Raw genomic sequence first — 22,150 nt, 5'->3', positions numbered from 1 at the left:
TTTTCTTATATGTATTAAGATGGAGCTCACACCACCACTTCCAAGTTGTAATACAGTAACTGAGATAACATACGTAAAATCCCTAGCACCTGTCCTAGCACACAGGTATTAAATAAATACCAACTTGCAGGGTCAAATATATGGGAAATTTGGGTGATATCAGTGCTGCTTTGAATTTCTTTATAAGAAAATTAGCCCTGGGGAGTTCCCGTCGTGTCTCAGTGGTTAATGAATCCGACTAGGAACCATGAGGTTGCGGGTTCGGTCCCTGCCCTTGCTCAGTGGGTTGAGGATCTGGAGTTGCCATGTGCTGTGGTGTAGGTTGCAGATGCGGCTGGGATCCCATGTTGCTGTGGCTCTGGCGTAGGCGGGCGGCTACAGCTCCGATTAGACCCCTAGCCTGGGAACCTCCATATGCCGAGGGAGCAGCCCAAGAAATGGCAAAAAGACAAAAAAAGAAAAAGAAAATTAGCCCATAATGAAGTTGTTAGGTAATTTATTTAATACTTTACATATCTGGATAACTGGTTAAAAAACAAATGTTCATCAGTTTTTAAAGGGTTGCACAAAAGGAAAATAATACAGAAAGTAATGGCTTGCTTGCCAAATTCATTTGATATGGAGCCAATTTCCTTAAATTAAAAAAAAAATCTAAGTCTTTGGACCCTGGGCTCTAAAAATAACATGTGGGATTAATACTGTTCTTGGATTCTTGCTTCAAGAAAATTATTACATTTGCTTTGTTTCTTGATGCTGTAGATTTAACAACATATTGTAGAGAGACGTAAATTCTCACATGGATTAGATATCAAGAAACCAATTTGTGCATTTACATTAAAAACTGAAAATGAATCCATTCAAATTATTATGGAACTTCTAACAAATACAAATTTGTTAACAACTTTCCAGAGGGAACAAAAAACAGTATTAATAAAGAGTAGTCTTTTTCATCATTCTCAAAAATTCTTCCTCGTTTATTTCTCCATCCCCATCGCGATCAGCTTCATCAAGCATTTCCTGTAAAATGAAATGTAAATATATGTGAAGTCCATTAAAAAAGAATAGTAATATAAATGAACAAATACATACTCTAAACCAAATTTTCTTTAAAATATATTAATAGAGTAGGAATATAACTAAAAAATATATAAAATTATACAAATTATAATTGTATATGTGTAAATTATATTTACAAGTAAAATTTACCTGAAGTTCATCATCTGTTAAATTTTCTCCTAGTTCCTTAGCAACCCTCTTGATATTGTTTAGTGATATGCTTCCTGTATCATCATCATCAAATAATTTGAAAGTCTTCAGTATTTCTTCTTTTTCATCTTTTTCACTCTTTAAAAGCAGAAACAACTAAATATCATTAGTCTTTCATTTCTTTAGTCAGTCAGGCTGGATGTGTAGGTCTTTGAGGTCTAGAGCAGCAATTATAGCAGGTAGTTGAGCTCTGACTGTATTTACAGCTCTGACTTTTAATCATTATTCCGCTTTACTCACATCTGCCCTCAAGGCATTGAAACTCAGGGTTTATTGAAGTAGAAGAGCCACAAGGTGGTAAAGAAAACGTGTCTCTTATTAACCTCAGTAATTGAGCTCTATTATCAAAAATGTAAGCTCCAAGAGAACAGAGGAGTTGCCTCATCTATGCTCCCTAGGATAGTGCCTAGCAAAAATAGGCACTCAATAAATTGTTTGCTGATTTCAAGTCTTAAAAATGCTGGCCCCACTCTCTCTATCCAGACATATATCCTTATTATTTCCTAACAACAACAACCACAAAAAGCCTCTTCTCCACAACTGGACAGTCTTTTTTATATCTTGAAGACATCTTTAATGTTGTTATTCCTATCTATCTAAATCCTACCCATCTTTAAAGACCTAGTTCCAACTCTTCCTCTATGATTGCTGCAGCCAAAAAAAAAAAAAAATGTAGAAGGCTATTGCTTATATTTCATGGAAAAACAAAATCGCTACTATACCATTTTTACACTCATTATGGCAAAAAAATCTTCAAAACCAATGGTGCCGATTCCTTCTTTGTCAATTTCAGCTATCAATTTTTTAATTTCTTCTTTCTTTGGTTCAAATCCTAAGGCCCTCATTGCAATCTGAAATAGAAAACATAAATTATAATACACCACAATCTCATTCCTAGTTCTTAAATTACCTACTAATTGCCTGATTCTTTTTTACTATGGACTAGGCTTAAACCTAGAAAGTCAAGTCAGCAGGCTTAGGTTCCAATCCTCCTGTACCATAAGACATCACTGTCACATTCTGGGCTTTGGCCCGTTCACTCATAAAACAAGAATAAAATGCTTAAGGATATATTGTTTTGTTAGTGCAGGCCAGGTATGTATACGGAAGGGGTAAGTGTCTGCCCTAAAGAGACTTTAAATCAAGCTTCCAGAAAGCTACTGTTAAATATTTAAAGATTGCCACAAATCAATGATAGGGTTTTTCAAATGTTTCAGAATTAGAAGTAATTTCAGAACCTTCAATTCTTTCACATCTATAGTTCCAGACCCATCAACATCGAATAAATCAAAGGCCTCTTTAATTTCTTGCTTTTGGGTTTCATTCAATTCAACTTTTGCTGCTCTTTTCTTCCATTGGTCTGAACTTGTGCGGTAGTTGGATGCCTGTAATAAATACACATGTGGGTGAAAGACAAACTGTGGAACTAGAAGATACCAGAACCAGAAGAATTAATGATGAACTAATTAAATATAATAAACATATTCAAGTATCCTATTCCCTACCATATAAAGACCTTCAAGAAGTTTCCCCCTTCCTTTTTCTAACATTGGTGCTTTTAGTTATTAATATCTTGCTGGAAAGCGTGGTTCTTTTTTTTACCACGTAGGTTTTACCTTCAGATTCAGACAGTGCCTTCTGAGAGGGAGAAGAGGCAAAGAAGACATGCTAGAACAATAGATGTTATGTTGGAAAACTTGGCCTTACTTGGTATATCTGAAACGCAGTGTTTAAGGCATATTTACTTTCATCTATGCCTATATGTTTCATAATAAGATCTGTTTATTTTGTGAGATATGGTTGACATAATATCCTTTCCCGCTTTCTCTCATACTTTTCTATATTGCAGAGATTGAGAAATGAAAAAAATACATTTTCCAGGTGAAAAATTACTCCAGGGATCTGGTTAAGAATAAATATTAGACCAATTTACAGTATCCAGGGAAGATGGAGGTCATCTTCCCGCTATTTGCCATTTTCTGCTGGCAAGCAAGGTCATAGAGTTAGTCTTGGAATTCTGAGGCCTCATCTCAGCATCTTGTCTCCAGCTCTGGGGTTGAGAAGTAGTGGCGACAGGGACTCCACGTTCCTGTGTGTCCAGACGCCAGCCTCACGGGTGTTAAGAGTTGGCTGTGGGGGCGGCAGATTCTTCATCTCTGGACTTTCAGATACACTGGTGCGGTCCGCAACGCCATAGTTCCAGGCACAGAGGTCTTGGCCCGCCCCCGACAGGTTTTCACAGTTCTGTATGTCTGTCCTAGAGGCCCAGGCCCTCCAACAGTTTTCAAGCATCTTACCCTCCATTTCTGGATGAAGAGTGGTTTCTCTTTCCAACACCGAACTCTAAGTAGACCGTTGGTATTAGCAGTTGATGGGGTTGAGGAGGGAAAAAATGAGCTGGAAAACAGTTTTTCTGGCCCTAGAGCCACGAACAGTGCGCCTCTATTCAGCGACAAGAGGAGGGTAGTAATATACTCGAGGGTCATGATGAAAAGGCGAGTAATACATTTCATAAACTAAAAATCAACTATATTTCCATTTTAAAAATAAATTGCTTTCTTGCTCCGAGGATAAACTTCATCCCCAGCCCTAGTAAGGTGTTACAGCCCCGCACTCACCATGTCCCCAACCGCCGCCCTCAGGGGACCTCCCGGCTTCACCCGCCTGCTGCGCAACCCAACTCAAGCAGTAGCCTTCACAGCCACCCAGCCGTTGCTATGGCAGCCTTCGCAGACCTCGCATTCAGCCCTGCCCGCTTAGGCTTGCCCCACTGATTGACAGTCGTTCCATCCAATGGTCAGAAAAGAAGCCCTTAAGGCCGGCCCCCCTCTCTCTAGTCTTTACCAATAGCTTAACGCTCTTCCGTTCCCAGCCTACTGTTAAGCGGAAATTTTCCCTCTGGTTTCTTAGCGACCAAGCCCACTGGCCCGCCCCACTCGCCCCGCCTTGCGCTTGCGCAAAATCCTGGCCTGGGAAGGAGGAGCTTTGGCCACAGTTGCTTGGGCGTCCTAGCGCCTGAGAGAGCTTCCCCTGGTGTTGAGAAGCCGGGGACTGGAGCGTCCCGTAGGGATGGAGAAAAGAGCGAGGTTAGTAGCGAGGTGCTTCCACCAACTTCTAAGTCTTGAATGGAGATATTAGGAGACCTTGTTTGCTTTTCTGACCTCTTAGGGCCGGGGGGAAGAATGAGACTTTGGGACCTGTGGGCTTAGTGAATTGGTACAGCTTTGGTTTACCTTCCGGCTGGATTACCAGAGGCGGAGGAGACTGCCCTTTCCTTGCCCCGCTGGACATCCCTCAGGCTCCACAATTCCTGGGGCTTGGCCTTTAGCCAGTTAGCTCCTCCGTGGTTCGCCGGGATTCTAGCAGGGTAGGCAGCATTTATTTATAGGAGGGGGCGTGGGGCGGCGCTGTGATCAGAAGGCAGTGGGCTTGGGGGCAGGACCCGTCTTGGAATGCACATGAAGTCTCCCTGCATAGGAAGGAGTTTTTACCGTGTTGTAGCGTTTATTTGCGGGGTTGGACTTTGGAGCCACCCATAATCACTATCAGTCTTTTCTAACCCCCAGCCATTCCATTGCCTTGATCCCAAAATTTGGTCCGTTTCTCAACCATATCCGGCATAGATCCGAACTGTAGTAGCCTCATAATCCAGTAGAGATTTAGATGCGCATTTAACTGCTGCAAATCAGAGCAAATTCTTGTATAGAGGGCCAGACTTGCTGGTTCTGCCCCGTGGTGCATCTGGTCAGGGACCAACTAAAGGATCAGGGAGAAGGACTGGGATAGCAAGAATGAAGAGGTAATAGTCTCTAATGCTTAGTTGCTTAAATATCAGGACTTTTTTTTTTTTTAATGCCTCTTATGGTGCCTTCTCTAGAGTAAGTGCTTAGTTTTCGAAACAAATATTATACTGTGTTCTCCAACAATGGATTCAGGAAGAACATTAATTTTTGCCTAGTCTTTTCCCTCTCTCCCACTTATCTCCTTGAAGGTAAGGCAGGAAAAAATGTGCAGAGTACATTCTTTCTTTTTGTTGTTGTTGTTGTTGTTGTTGTTGTTGTTGCTATTTCCTGGGCCGCTCCCGCGGCATATGGAGGTTCCCAGGCTAGGGGTCGAATCGGAGCTGTAGCCACCAGCCTACACCAGAGCCACAGCAACGCAGGATCCGAGCCGCGTCTGCAACCTACACCACAGCTCACGGCAACGCCGGATCGTTAACCCACTGAGCAAGGGCAGGGACCGAACCTGCAACCTCATGGTTCCTAGTCGGATTCGTTAACCACTGCGCCACGATGGGAACTCCCAGAGTACATTCTTGAAGAAGTGTCCCAAATCACTTTTCTTCCTTTAGTAAGTAGAAACATGGCACATTTTTCAAAACCATCATGCTTTCTGGTTCACATTATATCCCAGGGAGACACCCAAGCATTGCAAACACTGATTAAAACAAAAACAAAACAGGAGTTCCTGTTGTCGCACAGCGGAAATGAATCTGACTAGGAATCATGAGGTTGTGGGTTTCATCCCTGGCCTCGATCAGTGGGTTAAGGATCCAGCATTGCTGTGAACTGTGGTGTATGTCGCAGATGCGGCTCAGATCTGGTGTTGCTTTGGCTGTAGTGTAGGCTGGCAGGTGTAGCTTAAATTCCACCCCTGGCCTGGGAACCTCCATATGCTATGGGTGCGGCCCTTAAAGAAAATAAATAAATAAATGAAGAAGAAGCAAACAAAACAAAACTCATTAGGGTTCTGGAAGATAGGTGAGGTCATTATAACATTAGAAGTGATTTTTTTTTAATATAAAGTTACCTCAGTAGAAATTAAAATGATGCAAATTCAGGAAATTCCTTTTGTGGTTCAACAGTAACCAGCCTGACTCTTATCCATGAGGATGTAGGATCGATCCTTGACCTTGCTGAGTGGGTTAAGTCAGGATCCAGTGTTGCCATGAGCTGTGGTGTATGTCATGGCCATGGCCTGGATCCCTCCCTCATTGCTGTGGCTGTAGCTGTGGCCACCAGCTGTAGCTCACATTTGGCCCCTAGCCTGGGAGCTTCCATATGCCACAGGTGCGGCCCTACAAAGCAAAAAAAAAAGCAAATTCAAGATAGTTTGTGAATTAAGTAAAGTATTCATTTGATTATAGTATATTGATTTTTCAGGCCATTAATCTCACTGAGAAAGTTGCTTTTGATTAGTTTCTAGGACATATACTTAATCTTTGTTACTAATATTAAAGGGAATTGGAGACCAGAAATGAATAATGGCCAAATATGTATAAACAATTCTAATGTTTAGGCACTTGTGGCAATTAAAGAGCTGAATAGTGTGTTATGCCTTTACATCACTCTATGATTTAGGCGTTTGTATTTTGGGATATTAGCTTATAGTGAAAATGATTTTTTAAACTACAGACTCAGATTGAAGTTTCTAGGTCTTGGGTAGAAAGTACTCAGTCTTTACAAAAATATGAAATTAAAAAAAAAGAAAGAAAGTACTCAGTCTTGAAAAATAGCTGTTACTAATCTAGTTTTACTGTAGAACATTAATAATAATGATCTGGAAAAATATTAAGCCCATTAGCACTTTTTTTTTTAGCACTCTTAAATCCACTAAATTTATTTAATGCTTTCTACATATCATGTACCATGCCAACTTTTGGGTGAGTTCGAAGGGAACTGGGTGTAGAATTATAAAGATGAATGAAAGCAAGGAACCCGCAGAGTAGTGGGAGAGATAGGCACAGACATAAATGCAGTGTTTTTAATTGAGGGTGCTAAGGGCTTTAGTAGTACTCTCTGGGGCATTGGATGAGGCCATATCAAAAATGTGGCATTTGCCTTCGGTCATAAATATAGCATTTGCCAGGGTAAAGAAAGGATAGTATATTAAAATTACACTAATTTTATAGCATGTGTATATGGCATGTGCCAAAATTAAATACAGACGAAGTTTGAAATAGCCCAAGACTTTTTCCTTTTGCTCTAAATTCTCTCTAACTTCTCCACTCATGTAGTGATATCTTGTGATTGATTGATTGATTGATTTTGTCTTTCGTCTTTTTAGGGCCACACCTGTGACACATGGAGGTTCCCAGGCTAGGGGTCTAATCAGAGTTATTGCTGCCGGCCTACTCCACAGCCACGGCAACGCCAGATCCGATCTACACCACAGCTCAGGGCAACACTGGATCCTTAACCCACTGATCAAGGCCAGGGATCGAACCTGCAACCTCATGGTTCCTAGTTGGATTCGTTTCCACTGCGCCACAACAGGAACTCTGATATCTTGTGATTTAAATATAGTATAGAAAGGAAATCATAAACAGAGTCTCTGACACCTGAAAAAAAAATGGGCATATCCATATTAAGAGTATAAACAAAGCTCCAAAGAAAGCAGAAAGGCTTAGATGTGGGCAATGAATTGGAAGATTCTGTAAAAGAGAGTGTGGATTATTATCATGCTGGATAGAGGGGCAGCCAAAAGGCAATATAGTATAGTAGTTAATAACATGGGACTATGGCATTAAATAAACATGAGTTTTAGTTCCTAACCTTTTACTTACTAGTCATGAGATTTTTTTTCTCAATTATTCTTAATTTTCTATGTAATTAAAATAGGTTAATTATACATAGTTGTGTTAATTATAGTACAATGATGGGTTACTCATATTTTTGTTGCAAGGACTATATTACATAATGAATGTAAGCTTCCTCATATTTAGTAAGCTCCCCAAATATGTTAGAAATTAAAAAACCAAGGAGTTCCCACCATGGCTCAGCAGTTAACAAACCCAGCTAGTATCTGTGAGGACGCAGGTTTGATCCCTGGCCTCGCTCAGTGGGTTAAGGATTCAGTGTTGCCATAAGCTGTGGTGTAGGTCGAAGATGCAGCTCAGGTCTGACATTGCTGTGGCTCTGGTATAAGCCAAACGGTAACAGCTCTGATTCGATGCCTAGCCTGGGAACCTCCATATGCTGTGGGTTGTGGCCCTAAAAAAACCAAAAAAGAAAAAGAAAAGAAAAGAAAAAACAAAAGCAAAAAGCCAGTCTTGTCTTTTCAAGCTTATCTTTTCAAGAAATTATTCTGGAGCAACTGGCTATGCAAGAGAGAAAAAACAAGCCTTACTTCACACCGTTTACAGACATCAGCTTAAGATGAATTAAACATAATAGTTAAAACTAAAACAAAAAGAGCAGTTAGAGGACTCACACTTCCTGACCTCAAAACTTACTACAAAGAGTAATCAAAACAGTATGGTCCTAGCTTAAGGATGGACATATAAATCAATGAAATAATAATGAAAGTCCAGAAATAAACCCGTGCATGTGTTGCCAAATGATTTTTGACAAGGTGTCAAGACCAGTCAATGGGGGAAAGAATAGTCTCTTCACTGAATCCAAATTTGATATCCAAATGCAAAAAAAAAATCAAGTTGGAATCCTACCTCATACCATATACAAGAATCAACTCAAAATGTATCAATTAATTTAAGATATGAAAAGATAAAACTCTTTGAAGAAGACATTGGGTTAAATCTTTATAACTTTTTTTGGTGTGTATTTTCTAGGGCCACACCCATGGTATATGGTGGTTCCCAGGCTAGGGGTCGAATCGGAGCTGTAGCTGCCAGCCTACACCACAGCCACAGCAACATGGGATCCCAGCTGCATCTGTGACCTACACCACAGCTCACGGCAACGCCGGATCCTCAACCCACTGAGCAATGTCAGGAATCGAACCCACAACCTCGTGGCTCCTAGTTGGATTCATTAACCACTGAGCCACGACGGGAACTCCAACTTTTAGAAAAAATAAGGAGTTCCAGCTGTGGCACAGCAGGTTAAGCATCCGGTGTTATGTCATTGGTGGCATGGGTTCAATCCCTGGCCAAGGTAAAAGATCTGGCATTGCCACAGTTGTGGTGTGGGTTGAAACTCAGATATGATCTCTGGCCTGGGAACTTTCATGTACTGTGGGTACAGCCGAAAAAGTATAGAATACCCTTTGTACTCAGGGGTAGACAAAACTTTAAAACATAGAACCCAGTAACCATTGGGGGAGGGGGAGGCAAATGAACTGGGAAAATAGATTGCCAGGCATTATTAAGGGCACTTGCAGTTAAGAGTCCTAAACATAAAATGACACCAGTCAGCATGGCTGAGTGTTTTTTTCTGTTTATTTTCAGCTGCCCCAGGGTAAGCATGAAATAGACAGAGCTGAATTTCATCAGGAGTAGTGGCTTTGCAAGGTGAGTAAGACGAACCAAAAGAGACAAGGGTCTTTAAGGTGTATGTGCAAGAGAGTGATTGTAATAATTGTCAACGGGAATTTAAACTGGATAAGTAGAGAATTGATACAATGGGGTGGAGGACAACAAAGATATGATGAGATCAGAGAGCCTTAAGACTTGTTGGGCTCAGGATTGTTGGAATCTAGAGTATATGGTGATCTTGTCTAGGTGGTATGCCTGAATATATCAAGAATTTTTATTTTACAGAATTGAACATTTCGCAAAAGAGGTTTTGAAGCTGTGTTCAAATAATTTGTTGTATGTTTTCCTAGACTGTACTGGCTTTTCTCCATAGTCCTTGAAATCCTTTGGGAAGCTACTCTTGAGCACTAGTTGTGCTATAGCTTCCTGCTGATGCTAAGATGTGTCTCGAACTGTGGTACTCTTCAGCTTCAAGGATGAGTCTAGGTATTATTGAAACAAATTTACCATTGCTGTGGTCGGTATTAGAGGAAAAGCAGAACTGTGAGAGTCATTTGCTCTTTGATATTTTGAATTTAAAGGTTGTGATACAAATATACTTGAATAATTATAAAGCCTTAGAATTGGAATAAAAGCATACATTGTCTTCAGTTTTAATTCTAGTACCTTAAGAGCTCATATCTCACAAGACAGGTTATTTTATTATAGAGAGCTTTTCATTTAGTGGGTACTTTGTTTAAAAGTTCTTTTTATTGGGCGAAGGCCTTTCTCTTATAACTTCCTCCTGTTGGTTTTAAAGGTGAATTCTGAAATATTATGTGGAAAAGTCTAATTTCTCATGAACTTCCTTTTAAGTAATACATCCCCCCCCTTTATATTCTGATCAATAACCAAATCCATCCTTTTAACCTTCATCCTCTACCACACTTCTCATATAGAAACCATGGGCTCTCTGCCTCCAATGAAGCACTCATCCAGTCAGTTCTCTACACTGTTATCATAGTGGTAATATATCCAAAATACTGCTACTAATAATAATTTTAATATTATTTAATTTTATATTATAAATTGATTATTATTATTACAAGTACTGATAAAGCACTATCAGTGTATGAGGCACTGTTCTAAACAGTGTACTCATTTACTCCTTACAATAACCCTATGAAGTAGATTCTGTTATTATCCTCATTTTTCAGGTGTGGAAACAAGGCAAAGAAGTTAAGAAACTTGCTGAAGGCTGCACAGCTAGTAAGCATTAGAGACAAGTTCAAACCCAGACCTCTAGATTCAGAGTATGTGCTATCAAACACTACACCAAGCTGTTTCTTCTTCATATCTCCCACCCCCCATAAAAACCCTTCTATGGTTCCCATTATAGATAGGATCAGGCTCAACATGGCACATCCTGCCCTTCTTGATCCAACTCCTTTTCTCTTCTAAAGCTTCATCCGCTACTATTCCTCACTACTTGCTTTATAGTCCCGTGAAACTAAATGACTTGTATTACCCTAATATACTGTGGCTTTTTTCACATATGTGTATTTACTACTGCCTCCTTCAACTTGCTCATTGTTTCAAATTATTCTTCAAGATTCATTTCGGATGTCGCATTCCTCTGGAAACACTGCTTTCCTGGGTGATCCACTTCCCCTGTTGGATGAAGTGTTCCTCCTGCACACACCCATATCTTTATCATTAATACCGTTATAATACTGTATCACTGCACTGACCGTATGTAATGGAAACTACATATACCAGAAGCTTCTCAAAGGCAGGAACTATATCTTATTTGTCTTTTCTAAGCATCTTTTATAACCGTGAATTACCCTGAATAAAGTTCCAAGTTTTAATTTTATTTGCAGATGATGATTCATGGTGATGGCTTGCAGGGTCATAAACAAAAGAAGGCACATGGGACTTCAACAACTTTCATCATTTGCAGAAACAGGAAGAACTTTCCTAGGCCCAGTAAAATCCTCCAAATTTATTCGAGATGAAGAGTGTCACGAAAGTGTGTTAATCAGTTCAGCAGTAAGGCTTCTTGAAAATTTGGATTTAACCAATGCAGTGGGACAACTTCTCAATGAAGCAGTTCAAGCACAAAATAACATGTACAGAACTGGAACCAGTACTCTCTTGTTTCTTGTTGGTGCATGGAGCCGTGCTGCTGAAGAATGTCTTCATTTGGGTGTCCCCATTTCATTGGTAGTGTCTGTAATGTCAGAAGGCTTGAACTCTTGCATTGAAGAGGTCGTTTCCCTTCACGTGCCTATCCGCAATGTATTTGACCTTACAGACAACACGAAGACATTTTCTGGTCTTGAAACATTCAGTGTCAGCTTGTTCCCTTTTCTACAAATCCCTTCAGGTACTGGCTTGAGGCAGGAAGAGCATGATCTCAAAGACGTTACCTCTCAGTCCTTGGCTGTCTGCAGTCTTTTTGGGAGACCTGTTAAATCACCTAAACTCTTTAGGCCTCAGGCTAAGGTCGAAACAGATAAAAACACATCACAAACTCCTCAGGTTCTGAAAAACAGTCTGCTTGCTGACACCCGCTGCAGAAAGTCAGTCCTAACCCACAGTAGACATTTTAGTAGCAGAGATGATAATCAGTGGATAAGCAAACCAGATGGATTTCTAGAGCAACGTGGTGCAGCTGCTCCTAAGACTTACAGATGTGATGAGTTGGTAGAGTTGGAGGTGGGTTTGAGTCACGGAGATCACAGCAGCATGAAACTGGTGGATGAAGCAGTACGGCTGCAGTGTCAGAGCTCAGGAATGCAGCATGGCAGCAGTTCAAGGCCATTTCTGTTGGACATTTCAAGAATCTTCACTTGGTGCTTACCAGGTTTACCTGAAACTTTTTCTTGCGTCTGTCCAGGATATATCACTGTTGTATCAATAACTAGTACCGCTGTGATCAAGGAATTGCAGCATCAGCCTACCCGGGTAGTTCTCATTGAGGGTGACCTCACAGAGAATTATCGTCACCTAGGATTTAACCAGTCTACAAATATTGTCACAGTATCAGAAAGCACAAAGTTTCAGCAAGAGAGTCTAGAAGAACTATGGACAAGTCATGTTTTACAGGTATTAATCAGGTTCAACGTGAACCTTGTCCTGGCACAAGGAAGTGTATCTGAGCGCTTAATTGAAAAATGCACACAAAGTAAGCGGCTGGTAATTGGGTCAGTGAATAGCAATGTGATGCAGGCTTTTGCAGAGGCTTCAGGAGCAGTGCCAGTGGCCTATGTTACACAAGTGAATGAAAACTGTGTGGGCAGTGGGGTCTATGTGACCTTCTGGAGAAACGTTCCCTTCAGTGCTGCAGTGCAGATCCAAAGAATAGCAATCATGTTAAAAACAGAGGGAATGAATTTGGTGACAGTAGTGCTGACTAGCCCAATCCCTGCCCAGATGCAAGCCAAAGAAGATAGGTTCTGGACTTGTGCCTATCGCCTGCATTGTGCTCTAAAAGAGCAGAAGGTCTTCCTCGGAGGGGGCACAGTTGAATTTTTATGTCTTAGCCATCTTCAAATTCTTGCAGAGCGATCTCTGCATAAAGGAAACCAAGGCTGTTCAGAATGGCTTCGTAATACTTCCTCTTGGCTGGCCTCATCTGTGGCACTATACAGACCAACTGTGCTTAAATGCCTGGCAAATGGATGGCACAGGTACCTTTCAACTCTCCTATGTAATACTGCCAGTTACTCATCAGAATGTGAAGCCAGCACATTCATTCAGCAGCATCTGCAAAATGCAGTAGACTCTGGCTCTCCTTTGTCTTACATCTTGAATGAATATACTAAACTAAATAGTGGAATTTTTAATTCAGGCATTTCAGATAAACTAGAAGAGATTCCAAGAGTTTATGACATTGTTACACCAAAGATTGAGGCATGGCGCCGAGCTTTGGATTTAGTACTGTTAGTACTTCAGACAGACAGTGAAATTATTACTGGACTTGGACATACACAGATAAATTCACAGGAATCAGAGGGCTTTTTATTTTTGTAGTATTACTGGCTAAGACTTCGGAAAATAATCTTGATAACTTATCATGCTAACAATAAGTTTTCTAGTAGCCAGGTCTTAGTATATAAAATGCCAGCTTTTACCAAGAAGAAAATAAGGAGTTCCCGTCGTGGCTCAGTGGTTAACAAATCCGACTAGGAACCATGAGGTTGCGGGTTCGATCCCCACCCTTGCTCAGTGGGTTAACGATCCAGCGTTGCCATGAGCTGTGGTGTAGGTTGCAGACGCGGCTCGGATCCCGCGTTGCTGTGGCTCCGGCGTAGGCTGGCAGCTACAGCTCTGATTCGACCCCTAGCCTGGGAACCTCCATATGCCACAGGAGCGGCCCAAAGAAATAGCAAAAAGACAAAAAAAAAAAAAGAAGAAGAAAATAATTGATATTTATCAAATAACTGTACAGTGTCTGAGACTTCACCCTACTTGTAATCTAGCAAGTTAGCCTGTTACTATTTCTTGGAGTGCAGAAGAATATTCAAGATGCTTGGATCAGAGACAAAAGACTTTCATTATTCACAGCAAAAGCAGTAGCCAGAGCTTCAGGTTGCTTTGTATCAGTTCCCCATTTCTCTGAGTCCCACAAGAGCAACGCCAAGGGCCAATGATGGAAGCCTACACATGCTGTGTGTTGTGTTCCAGAAGAGGAACACTGAGCTTTGGGTACCCTCTGCTTCTCTCATAAGCAGAAACAATCCGGTTCTTTGTTCAGGGTAGTTGTTACCTCATGCCTCAGGGTTGCTCAGTACACGCAACCCAGAGACACAGACTGGGTAAGGATAGGTCATGGCCTACTGAGAAGATGCCATGACTGAGATAGGTCATGACATGCAGTGTCACTCACAACCCATAATGGATAGCCTCTTCTGGCAGTTTATTCCTCAGCCTGCATGTTCTTGACCAGTCTTGAATGTTCATGTGAGTATGCCACTCTGTTGGCCACTGTAATTAATCTGGCAAGCAGTTTGCTTAGTCAGTTCCAAGTCCATTCAGTTGGTCTCATATAGCAACTAAATTAAGGCTACTGAAGCAGACTCTGAGCAGCAGGATGAAGCCAGTCTGCAGTGACTCTCAGTCAGGTCCCCCAGTGTCCTAAATTTAGTCACATGTAAATTCCAGGAGAGGATCAATAGGTCTGTTTATTAGCCAAAATGTAGTCCAACACCAATTTATTATCCCTTATGAATCATGCAAGGGAGCTTTGACTGACTTGCTAATCTTTGTTGTCATTGCCAAAATTATAGGAGGCAGTAGATGGGCCAAAATGCAACTCCCGTCTGTAGTGGAGAGAACTTTGTGGCCCATTTTCCCTACATACAGACACATAACCCCAACAGGCCCAGGTCACTGTATCTCAGGATTTGTTGTTAAGTCTGATTTGAATCACCATTGTATCAATTTGATTAAGTCCCATAGGTCGTGTCATCCAGTAGTTGCAGCCTCAGTTTCCATACATGGCCAAATGTAAGACCACACCAACACTAGGAGAAACATATCAGTTGGGTTGAAACAAAGTTGTCCTGCTTCCTATGTATGTGCATGTTCACATCTGGGAGCTGCCATTAATGGCACGTCCTGCCTCCAGTGCTGGAAACGAGTCTTACTAAGTATTCAGCCTCCTTTATGATGGTGGGTGGTCAGGGAAACAGCATCTCTTTTTTTGACTTCCAGAAGGACTGAGTGCTATGAATCTCTCCAGATGGTCTCAAGGAACTTTACTTGGCAAACAGTGTTGTGAATTTTGTTTGGGTTTATGAGTCACTCCTGTTGGTAGAGGTAGATAACACTACAGCCAGGAAACTAATGGTCCCACTCAGGGTCATTGAGACAGGCTACTAACTTGTCAACCACCAGAACATCTGCTTGTCATCTCTATAGCGAACACTTGAGGCATCAGCGCATAGAGGCGCTCACTCTAAATCCTAGCCTCTGAATGGGTTAGGATAGCTTAGGGCATGGTGGTGGATGGTATGAAGTTTGTCTCATTTCTCTCCTTATAGCAATACCCTGAGAAAGAGGATCACTTCTGGCACTTTGTGAGCATTTAAGTTTAAGCATACAACCACCTTGATACCAGTTTATATTTTCATAGCAAGAGTTCATTGAATTGGGCCATTGGGCCCCACACACAGGGTCACTTTTTTTCTTTATCGCATGATTTGCTCCAATCCTGTTCATTTACTTTAGTCACTCCTCCCCGCACCTCCCTCCCCAGTGGAAACATGGACCAAGAAACTTAATACTTTCACAGTAGGGGCTTTAATAGCCACTGAGGCATGGTCTTCCTGGCTGGTAGCTAGGAAGGAGCAGAGGGAGGGAAGCAGGCAAGGAGGGGCTTAGTTTTTTGGTTCTTCATTTCAGTATTGATGCCATCTTCTCCCCTCCCATCCCAGTATCTGGAGAGCACCCAGGCTCCAGGGATTTTTCTTTTTGCCCTCCACACACCACTGTGTCTCCTCAGCCCTCCAGTCCTGGGTACCTTTGGCCACCCTCTGGTCAGTGCCCACTTCCCTGGTGGGATGGTCACTTGGGCACCTGTATCTAGCAGAACTATAAAAGTGAGTCACTTTCTTCCCCCAAGTGCCCCATCACGCTTGGTTTTTTCCTTCCAGCAGCTGAGGTCAGGGGGGAGGACGAAGGAGGTACTAAGTGTAGGGGGAGAGAATGGCTCCGTCCCAGCAAGCAGCGCTTGTGTTAACTTTTGGTTTTGATCAGCTGCCCAACTATTGCCCAAAAAAACTTGTATTTATGGTCTACTCAGAGTTGTATTTCCTCATCGCTGACAGCATTTCTTTCTGCTTTGGGAACTGCTTGTCTTAGCAGCCACAGCTAGTTTCTCCTCAGCTAGTGCAGGCGGGCACACCGCCTTGCTGTCGTGTTCAGTCTTCCTCCCCCAACCCAAGGCAAGTGAGCAACACCCAAGGCACTGTTTGGGTGGCTTGTTTTAATGCTATGGCACCGTTTGGGTGGCTTGTTTTAATGCTGTCTTTCATACTTAGTCTCCAAGTGTTCATTAGCAGGTAAACAGTAGGAGGCCTGCATCCCCTCCCGTCTTCCCGCTACTTGAGCGAAAGCCCAAGTGAAAACTCTTGGAGCCACAAGTCATATCTCTTAACCCAGCCTACCAGGGCTCTCATCTTCTCCAGAGAACCATGGATGTCTCAAGTCAAAACTGGCAAGAACTAGGCAGGCTCTCAGGTGTTGGCCAGTTTACAAGCTCACAAGTTAGCCTGTTAAAATTTCATGAGATATTGGCAGAAGACTCAAGACAAAGACTTTATAAAAGTAACCAGAGCTTCCTGTTGGTTTATGTTGGTCCCCGGTGTTCCCAAGTCCCACAGGGCTGACATAAGAAGTCCATGATGAATGCCTGCACAGACAGTAAGTTTGTGTTACAGGAGAGGAACACTGAGCTTAGGCAATACCCAGCTTTTATAATAAGCACGAGCAAGCCTATTCTTTATCTGGAGAAAGATGGAACATCATCATCATTCAAGGGTGCTCACTGCAAACAGAGCCTTGAGAAATGCCCTGGAAAAGAGAACTCAGTACCTACCAAGAACATGCAGGGATTCCTGAGCCAGAAATTAAACATTATAGGGCCTCAATTATGTGTGAAGTTTTGGGAATTGAATATTAGCAGAGCTCTGATAAATTAATAGTTGTAAGTTACCGATTACCTACCATGTTCCAGGTAACATTCAAAATTCTTTATGTGTTTAATTTGTTAAGAATCACCACAACAAAGTACCACATACTAGGTGGCTTAAACAACAAAAATTGATTTTCTCACAATTCTGGAAGCTGGAAGTCTGCGATCAAGATGTGGGTAGGGCTGGTTTCTTTTGAGGCCTCTTTCCTTAACTTGAAGATGACTGTCTTCTCCCTGGGTCTTCACAAGGTCTTTCTCTGTACCTTTGTCCAAATTCCCTCTTCTTGTAAGGACACCAGTCATATTGGATTAAGGCTCACCCTCATGACCTCGTTTTAACTTAATTGCCTTTTAAAGGACCCTTTCTCCAAATACAGTCACATTTTGAGGTGCTAGGGTTTAGGACTTCAGCAAATGAATTGGGAGAGGGACGCAATTCAGCCAATAACACATATGTAGTCTCAGTCTTTGCAACATCTATTCCCTCCACTCTGTAGATGAGGAAATGAGCTTAGTAAGGTTAAGAAACTTGCCCAAAGTCTCAGAGATACTAGGTAGTAGAGCTGGCATTTGAACTAAGGTTTTATCTAGCTCCAAAGTCTGTATTTCTAAACATTAATTGTTATGTGAAGCACTTTCTTCCTGCAAGGTAACAACAAAACAAGAAAAGAGAATGCCTGGTTTATTTACAAGACTAATTTAAATGTATTAGAAAATATAAATTTATTATCCTCATGTTTGGGTAAAAGAATATCATTGTGGGTTTGTCTTATATGTGATAACCTGCGAACTTTGCACAGATGTCATTTCAATTGTACATACTGTCATTGTTCAAAGAATAACAAAATTGAGTGTAGAACTGTTTTTAAAAATATTTTCTTTTACTTGAGTAGATACTGATTTTTTTCTCCCTCTGTATACTATTAACACTTAGTTTTTGTTAAGATATTTTGAAGATTATGAATGCCACTGATATTAACATAGGTGTTCAGCTCACTATATAGATTTTTTTTTGCTAAGCTAGTATTTGCATGTATTTATACTCTTAAGTACTGAGTACATCTTTTAATTTTACTTTGAATATTTTACTTTGAAACTAGAAGTCTCACTCTAATAGAGGTTTTGTAAGTTTGTTTTGTTTCCAGATTAAAAAAAAAAAACAAAACTTTGTATTATCATGTGGTTTATCAGCTATTTTTCTAAATCTTACAATCATAAGAAATATCTTTAAATTTTAATTACTCAAGGAACACTTCTGTCCTTGTAAACTGAGGACAGTCCCTTGGATAAACTTAGTTCATCTAAGTAAGTGAAGTTTTTAAGAAACCCTATCTACAAGCAGGTATAGACATTTTTTAAAAGACCAGTGTTGACATCTTTGTAAGACCAGTCTACCTCTTGAAAAATTGTAGATTACAAAGAGGTTTGCAGTTATCCTGCATCCATATTATAGCTCATTTTCCCAAAGATAAATAACTTCTCCTGGACCAGGGGTTAACTAGTTCTTCAAAAAATAATACTTAATTCTAGGAATTCCTGTTGTGGCTCAGTAGTAATAAACCCGACTAGTATCCATGAGGATGTGGGTTCAATCTCTGGCCTTGCTCAGTGGGTTAAGGATCAGGCATTGCTGAGAGCTGTCGTATAGGTCACAGAAGCAGCTTGGATCCCAAGTTGCTGTGGCTGTGGCATAGGCCAGCACCTGTAGCTCTGATTTGACCCCTAACCTGGGGAACTTCCATATGCTGCAGTTGCAGCCCTAAAAAGCAAAAAAAAAAAAAAAAAAAAAAAAAAAAAAAAAAAGGAAATTCTGGCAATGGAATTCCTACATATTCCAGAATATGGGCAGGTGTGCCTCCCCACCTAGAGGCTGGATAGATGCAGGATCAGCAGAAAAGAAGTGGGAAGCAGGAAGGGTGAAGGGGTTACTGTGAGGGGTCATTGTGAGCTACAGTCCCCCAAATTGCTAATAAGTACTTCCAAAGGAAATGAAAAATAAATGGAAAAAAGCGTAATCCAGTTTGAGAACTAGCCTATAGGTATCACATTCTGGGTGAGTGTAAAACAACCAACAAAAAACAAAACTTAACCCCAAATCTATGTGTTTATGTTGTCAATCTGAAATAAACAGATATTTATCAGCAAAGATGTGTTTATTCAGATCAGCAGAGAACTGCAGTTCAGGGTCTGCAACCATGGCGAGCCACGTGCAAGTCCGTCCCCACATGGCAAGGGTAAGAGAGGACTTCCATAGGAAGGAGAACAAAGTTGGGAGGGTTATAGAAAAACAACCCATGGCTTTTCATTGCTGAGTCCTTGCCAGGAAAGAAGTTGAGAGAAGAAGAGTTTCTCAACTCTATTTAATTGAGAATTATGTATTAATTTTTTTTTTACATAGTGGATGTAGGACAATTGATATTCCTGTGATGATCTAAACAGCTCTGAAGCATAATCAGAAATATTCAGCATGTGCTGTTAACCAAGCAAAGAGCTTATGTGCCTGTGGCACAGAAAGCCAAACTGGCAACAAGAGTTTTCAGCAAAGTAAGGATTTCTTGCAGGGCACCAAACAAGGCAGTGGGAGGCAAGCCTCAGATCCTCTCCAGCTTGGTCTTTGAGTTAGTTTTTAAGGGGGTAGAACAAAGATATTGGGATTAATTATTGTCTTCTGTCTTTTTTTTTTTTTTTTTTTAGGGCCACACCCATGGCACATGGAAGGGCCCAGGCTAGGGGTTGAATCAGAGCCGTAGCCCCCAGCCTATGCCACAACCACAGCAATGCCAGATCAGAGCTGCATCCATGACCTATGCTGTAGCTCGTGGCAACGCCAGATCCTTAACCCACTAAGTAAGGCCAGGGATTGAACCTGCATCCTCATGGGTACTAGTCAAGTTCTTAACCTGCTGAGCCACAGTGGGAACTCCTCTATGACATTCCTTAATTAATAATTTGGGGAGTCTAGATGTCTCTGGTTTATGATTCTCTGGCCAGGTGGTCTGTGGCTTGGGGGTCTGTTAGCTCGTCTTGTCCTGGAGAAACAACTTGAGTTTGCACATTAATGATGGTAACTAGAGTTCCTGCTGTAGTGCAGAGGAAATGAATCCGGCTAGTGTCCATGAGGATGTAGATTCAATTCCTGGCCCTGTTCAGTGGGTTCAGGAACCAGCATTGCCGTGAGCTATAGGTCACAACTCACGATGTAGGTCACAGATGTGGCTCAGATCCATCATTGCTGTGGCTGTGGTGTAGGCCAGCTGCTGTAGCTCTGATTTGACATCTAGCCTGGGAACTTCCATATGCCACGGGTGTGGCCCTTAAAAAAAAAGATGATATCTATAATAGTGAGTTTAAGTCCATTTAGTGATATTATCAACAATAGTAATTTTAGTCATCTGACTCTGGTTGATTAATGTTCAGTTAGCACAGGATTGAGGTCAGAGGGCATAAGAACAGGAATAAAGTTTTAGAGAGATTAATCTTAAACCTAGTAAGGGAACTTTGTTTTAGGGGCGCTCAGTTTCAATGCTTTCTTCCAGGAAAACTGAGTTACACTCTGAGGGGAAAAAATGTTGGATGCAAGTAAAACAAAGCAAAGCAGGAACATCTGGAATAAGGGAGAGGGAAGAGTTACATTGGGAATGGTAAAACAATGTCATTTTGTATTAGACTGGGTGGTCGGTAGACTCAGAGGAATAAGCTCTGAAAATAAATGTGACCTTGAAGGCAAGGTCCATAGACCTTTTGGAAACAGCTGGAGGTCGAAAATCTTCCGAACCAGATTTAGCTTTGACAGGCAGAGAAGGGCTAAACAGAAAGGCTGTGCCAACAACTAGAATGCCAATCTAGTACAACCTTGCTTAATTTGGGGTTTGAAGGGAAAAGTAGAAACTCATACTTTCTTAGCATCTTTCTTGACCGTGTTCCTCCTCCCTGGTCCAGTTTGGTTGCCCCCTCCTATGTTTTCTCAGCAACCTATTCATAGACCTACCACATACCTCGCTCTGTCGCCTATTTACTTGTCTCCCTCAGTGGACTGACTAGGCTCCTTGCGGGTATAGACCTTGTCGGATCATTTTGTATCTCCAGGTTCAGGGGAATCAGGCGTTGGTATTTTGAAGGGCTCCCCACTGACTGGAATGTACAGCCAGGATTGAGAACACTGACATAACAGCGTGATTTTTTCCTCTTATTCAGTGGCCCTCAATCCCTGGCTGCACACTATTATCACCTGGAGAGCTTTTGGACAACTCAGAAGCCCTATAGTTGAGGCTGCATATCTGGACTTTTAAGGCTCCACATATCATTATTGCGAGCAGCTAGGATTGATCATCTCTTCTGTAACTTAAACAGAATATGAAGATACTAGATAGATTATGAAAATGTCTTTTTCATACAAATTAACTCTAGCTTTCCATGGGAAAACTATGAACTCATACGTTCAGGGGGAATACACAGTTGCAACTTTGCAAAAAACTTTAAAAATCATGCACTTAGCTCCAGGCTGTGGAGGATGAAGTAGGAAAAAGGCACAGCATTAAGAAGGAATAAGGGGAGTTCCCGTTGTGGCGCAGCAGAAAAGAATCCGACTAGGAAACCATGAGGTTGTGGGTGCGATCCCCGGCCTTTGCTCATTGGGTTAAGGATCCGGCGTTGCTGTAAGCTGTGGTGTGGGTTGCAGATGCGGCTCGGATCCCACATTGCTGTGGCTCTGGTGTAGGCTGGCAGCTACAGCTCTAATTTGACCCTAGCCTGGGAACCTCCATATGCCTCAGGTGCGGCCCTGAAAAGACAAAAAGACAAAAAAAAAAAAAAAAAAAAAGTGGAATAAGGGAAAGTGGCAGATCTTCATACATTATTGTATATGAAACAGCTGGAATTCCTAAAATATCAGATATAACTTTAACTCTGCAATCATCTAAAGAAGGATTGCTCCTTGCAAAGCATTTATCATAGATCATGGGTACCATTAGAGAGCATTTTTTCATGCC

General features: G+C 41.5%; 2 protein-coding genes across 8 annotated transcripts in view; one reads left to right on the top strand and one right to left on the bottom strand.

Moving 5' to 3' along the window:
* Positions 1 to 479: 479 nt before the first annotated feature.
* On the bottom strand, positions 480 to 3,985 carry CETN4 (centrin 4). Of its 3 annotated transcripts, none has more exons than XM_084973941.1 (5): positions 3,564 to 3,985; positions 2,505 to 2,651; positions 1,989 to 2,117; positions 1,207 to 1,344; positions 480 to 1,017 (listed from the first exon to the last, which is right to left on the bottom strand). In XM_084973941.1, the coding sequence occupies exons 1-5, from the start codon at positions 3,777 to 3,779 to the stop codon at positions 928 to 930; spliced, it is 720 nt and encodes a 239-aa protein (XP_084830067.1). In that variant the 5' UTR covers positions 3,780 to 3,985; the 3' UTR covers positions 480 to 927. The 3 variants fall into 3 exon arrangements, with proteins under 3 accessions (XP_084830067.1, XP_003362020.1, XP_084830068.1); XM_003361972.5 differs by having other exon boundaries at positions 3,885 to 3,985; XM_084973942.1 differs by lacking the exon at positions 2,505 to 2,651 and having other exon boundaries at positions 3,885 to 3,985.
* A 254-nt stretch (positions 3,986 to 4,239) lies between these two features.
* Positions 4,240 to 22,150, top strand: part of BBS12 (Bardet-Biedl syndrome 12) — a 76,978-nt gene continuing 59,067 nt past the window's right edge. For 4 of the 5 annotated variants that reach the window (XR_014813085.1, XR_014813086.1, XM_084972977.1 and 1 more), the window contains exons 1-3: positions 4,240 to 4,352; positions 9,455 to 9,517; positions 11,344 to 13,155. Coding sequence is in view for 3 of the 5 variants with exons in the window: in XM_084972977.1 (XP_084829103.1) it covers positions 11,354 to 13,155 (1,802 nt within the window). In the remaining 2 variants the exon portion in view is untranslated. Of the gene's footprint in view, positions 4,353 to 9,454; positions 9,518 to 11,343; positions 18,328 to 22,150 lie in introns of those variants that run through there. The other variant, XM_005658913.4, reaches the window with a different exon arrangement.

Source organism: Sus scrofa, chromosome 8 (genome assembly GCF_054392235.1).
Source record: "Sus scrofa isolate SSC_HxYL_T2T_F1_AM1 chromosome 8, Sscrofa_HxYL_maternal_Yorkshire_Landrace_v2.0, whole genome shotgun sequence".
NCBI classification, from domain to species: domain Eukaryota; kingdom Metazoa; phylum Chordata; class Mammalia; order Artiodactyla; family Suidae; genus Sus; species Sus scrofa.
This window is presented reverse-complemented; position numbering and strand designations above follow the sequence as displayed.

What these genes read in the sequence shown, in the direction of transcription:
- CETN4 (XM_084973941.1), bottom strand. Translation starts at nt 3,779, where the DNA reads ATGAAATGTATTACTCGCCTTTTCATCATGACCCTCGAGTATATTACT. An exon ending in TAGATGTGAAAGAATTGAAG is followed by an intron (nt 2,118 to 2,504) that starts GTTCTGAAATTA and finishes TTTCTATTTCAG; the next exon opens with ATTGCAATGAGGGCCTTAGG. An exon ending in CCATAATGAGTGTAAAAATG is followed by an intron (nt 1,345 to 1,988) that starts GTATAGTAGCGA and finishes CTGCTTTTAAAG; the next exon opens with AGTGAAAAAGATGAAAAAGA.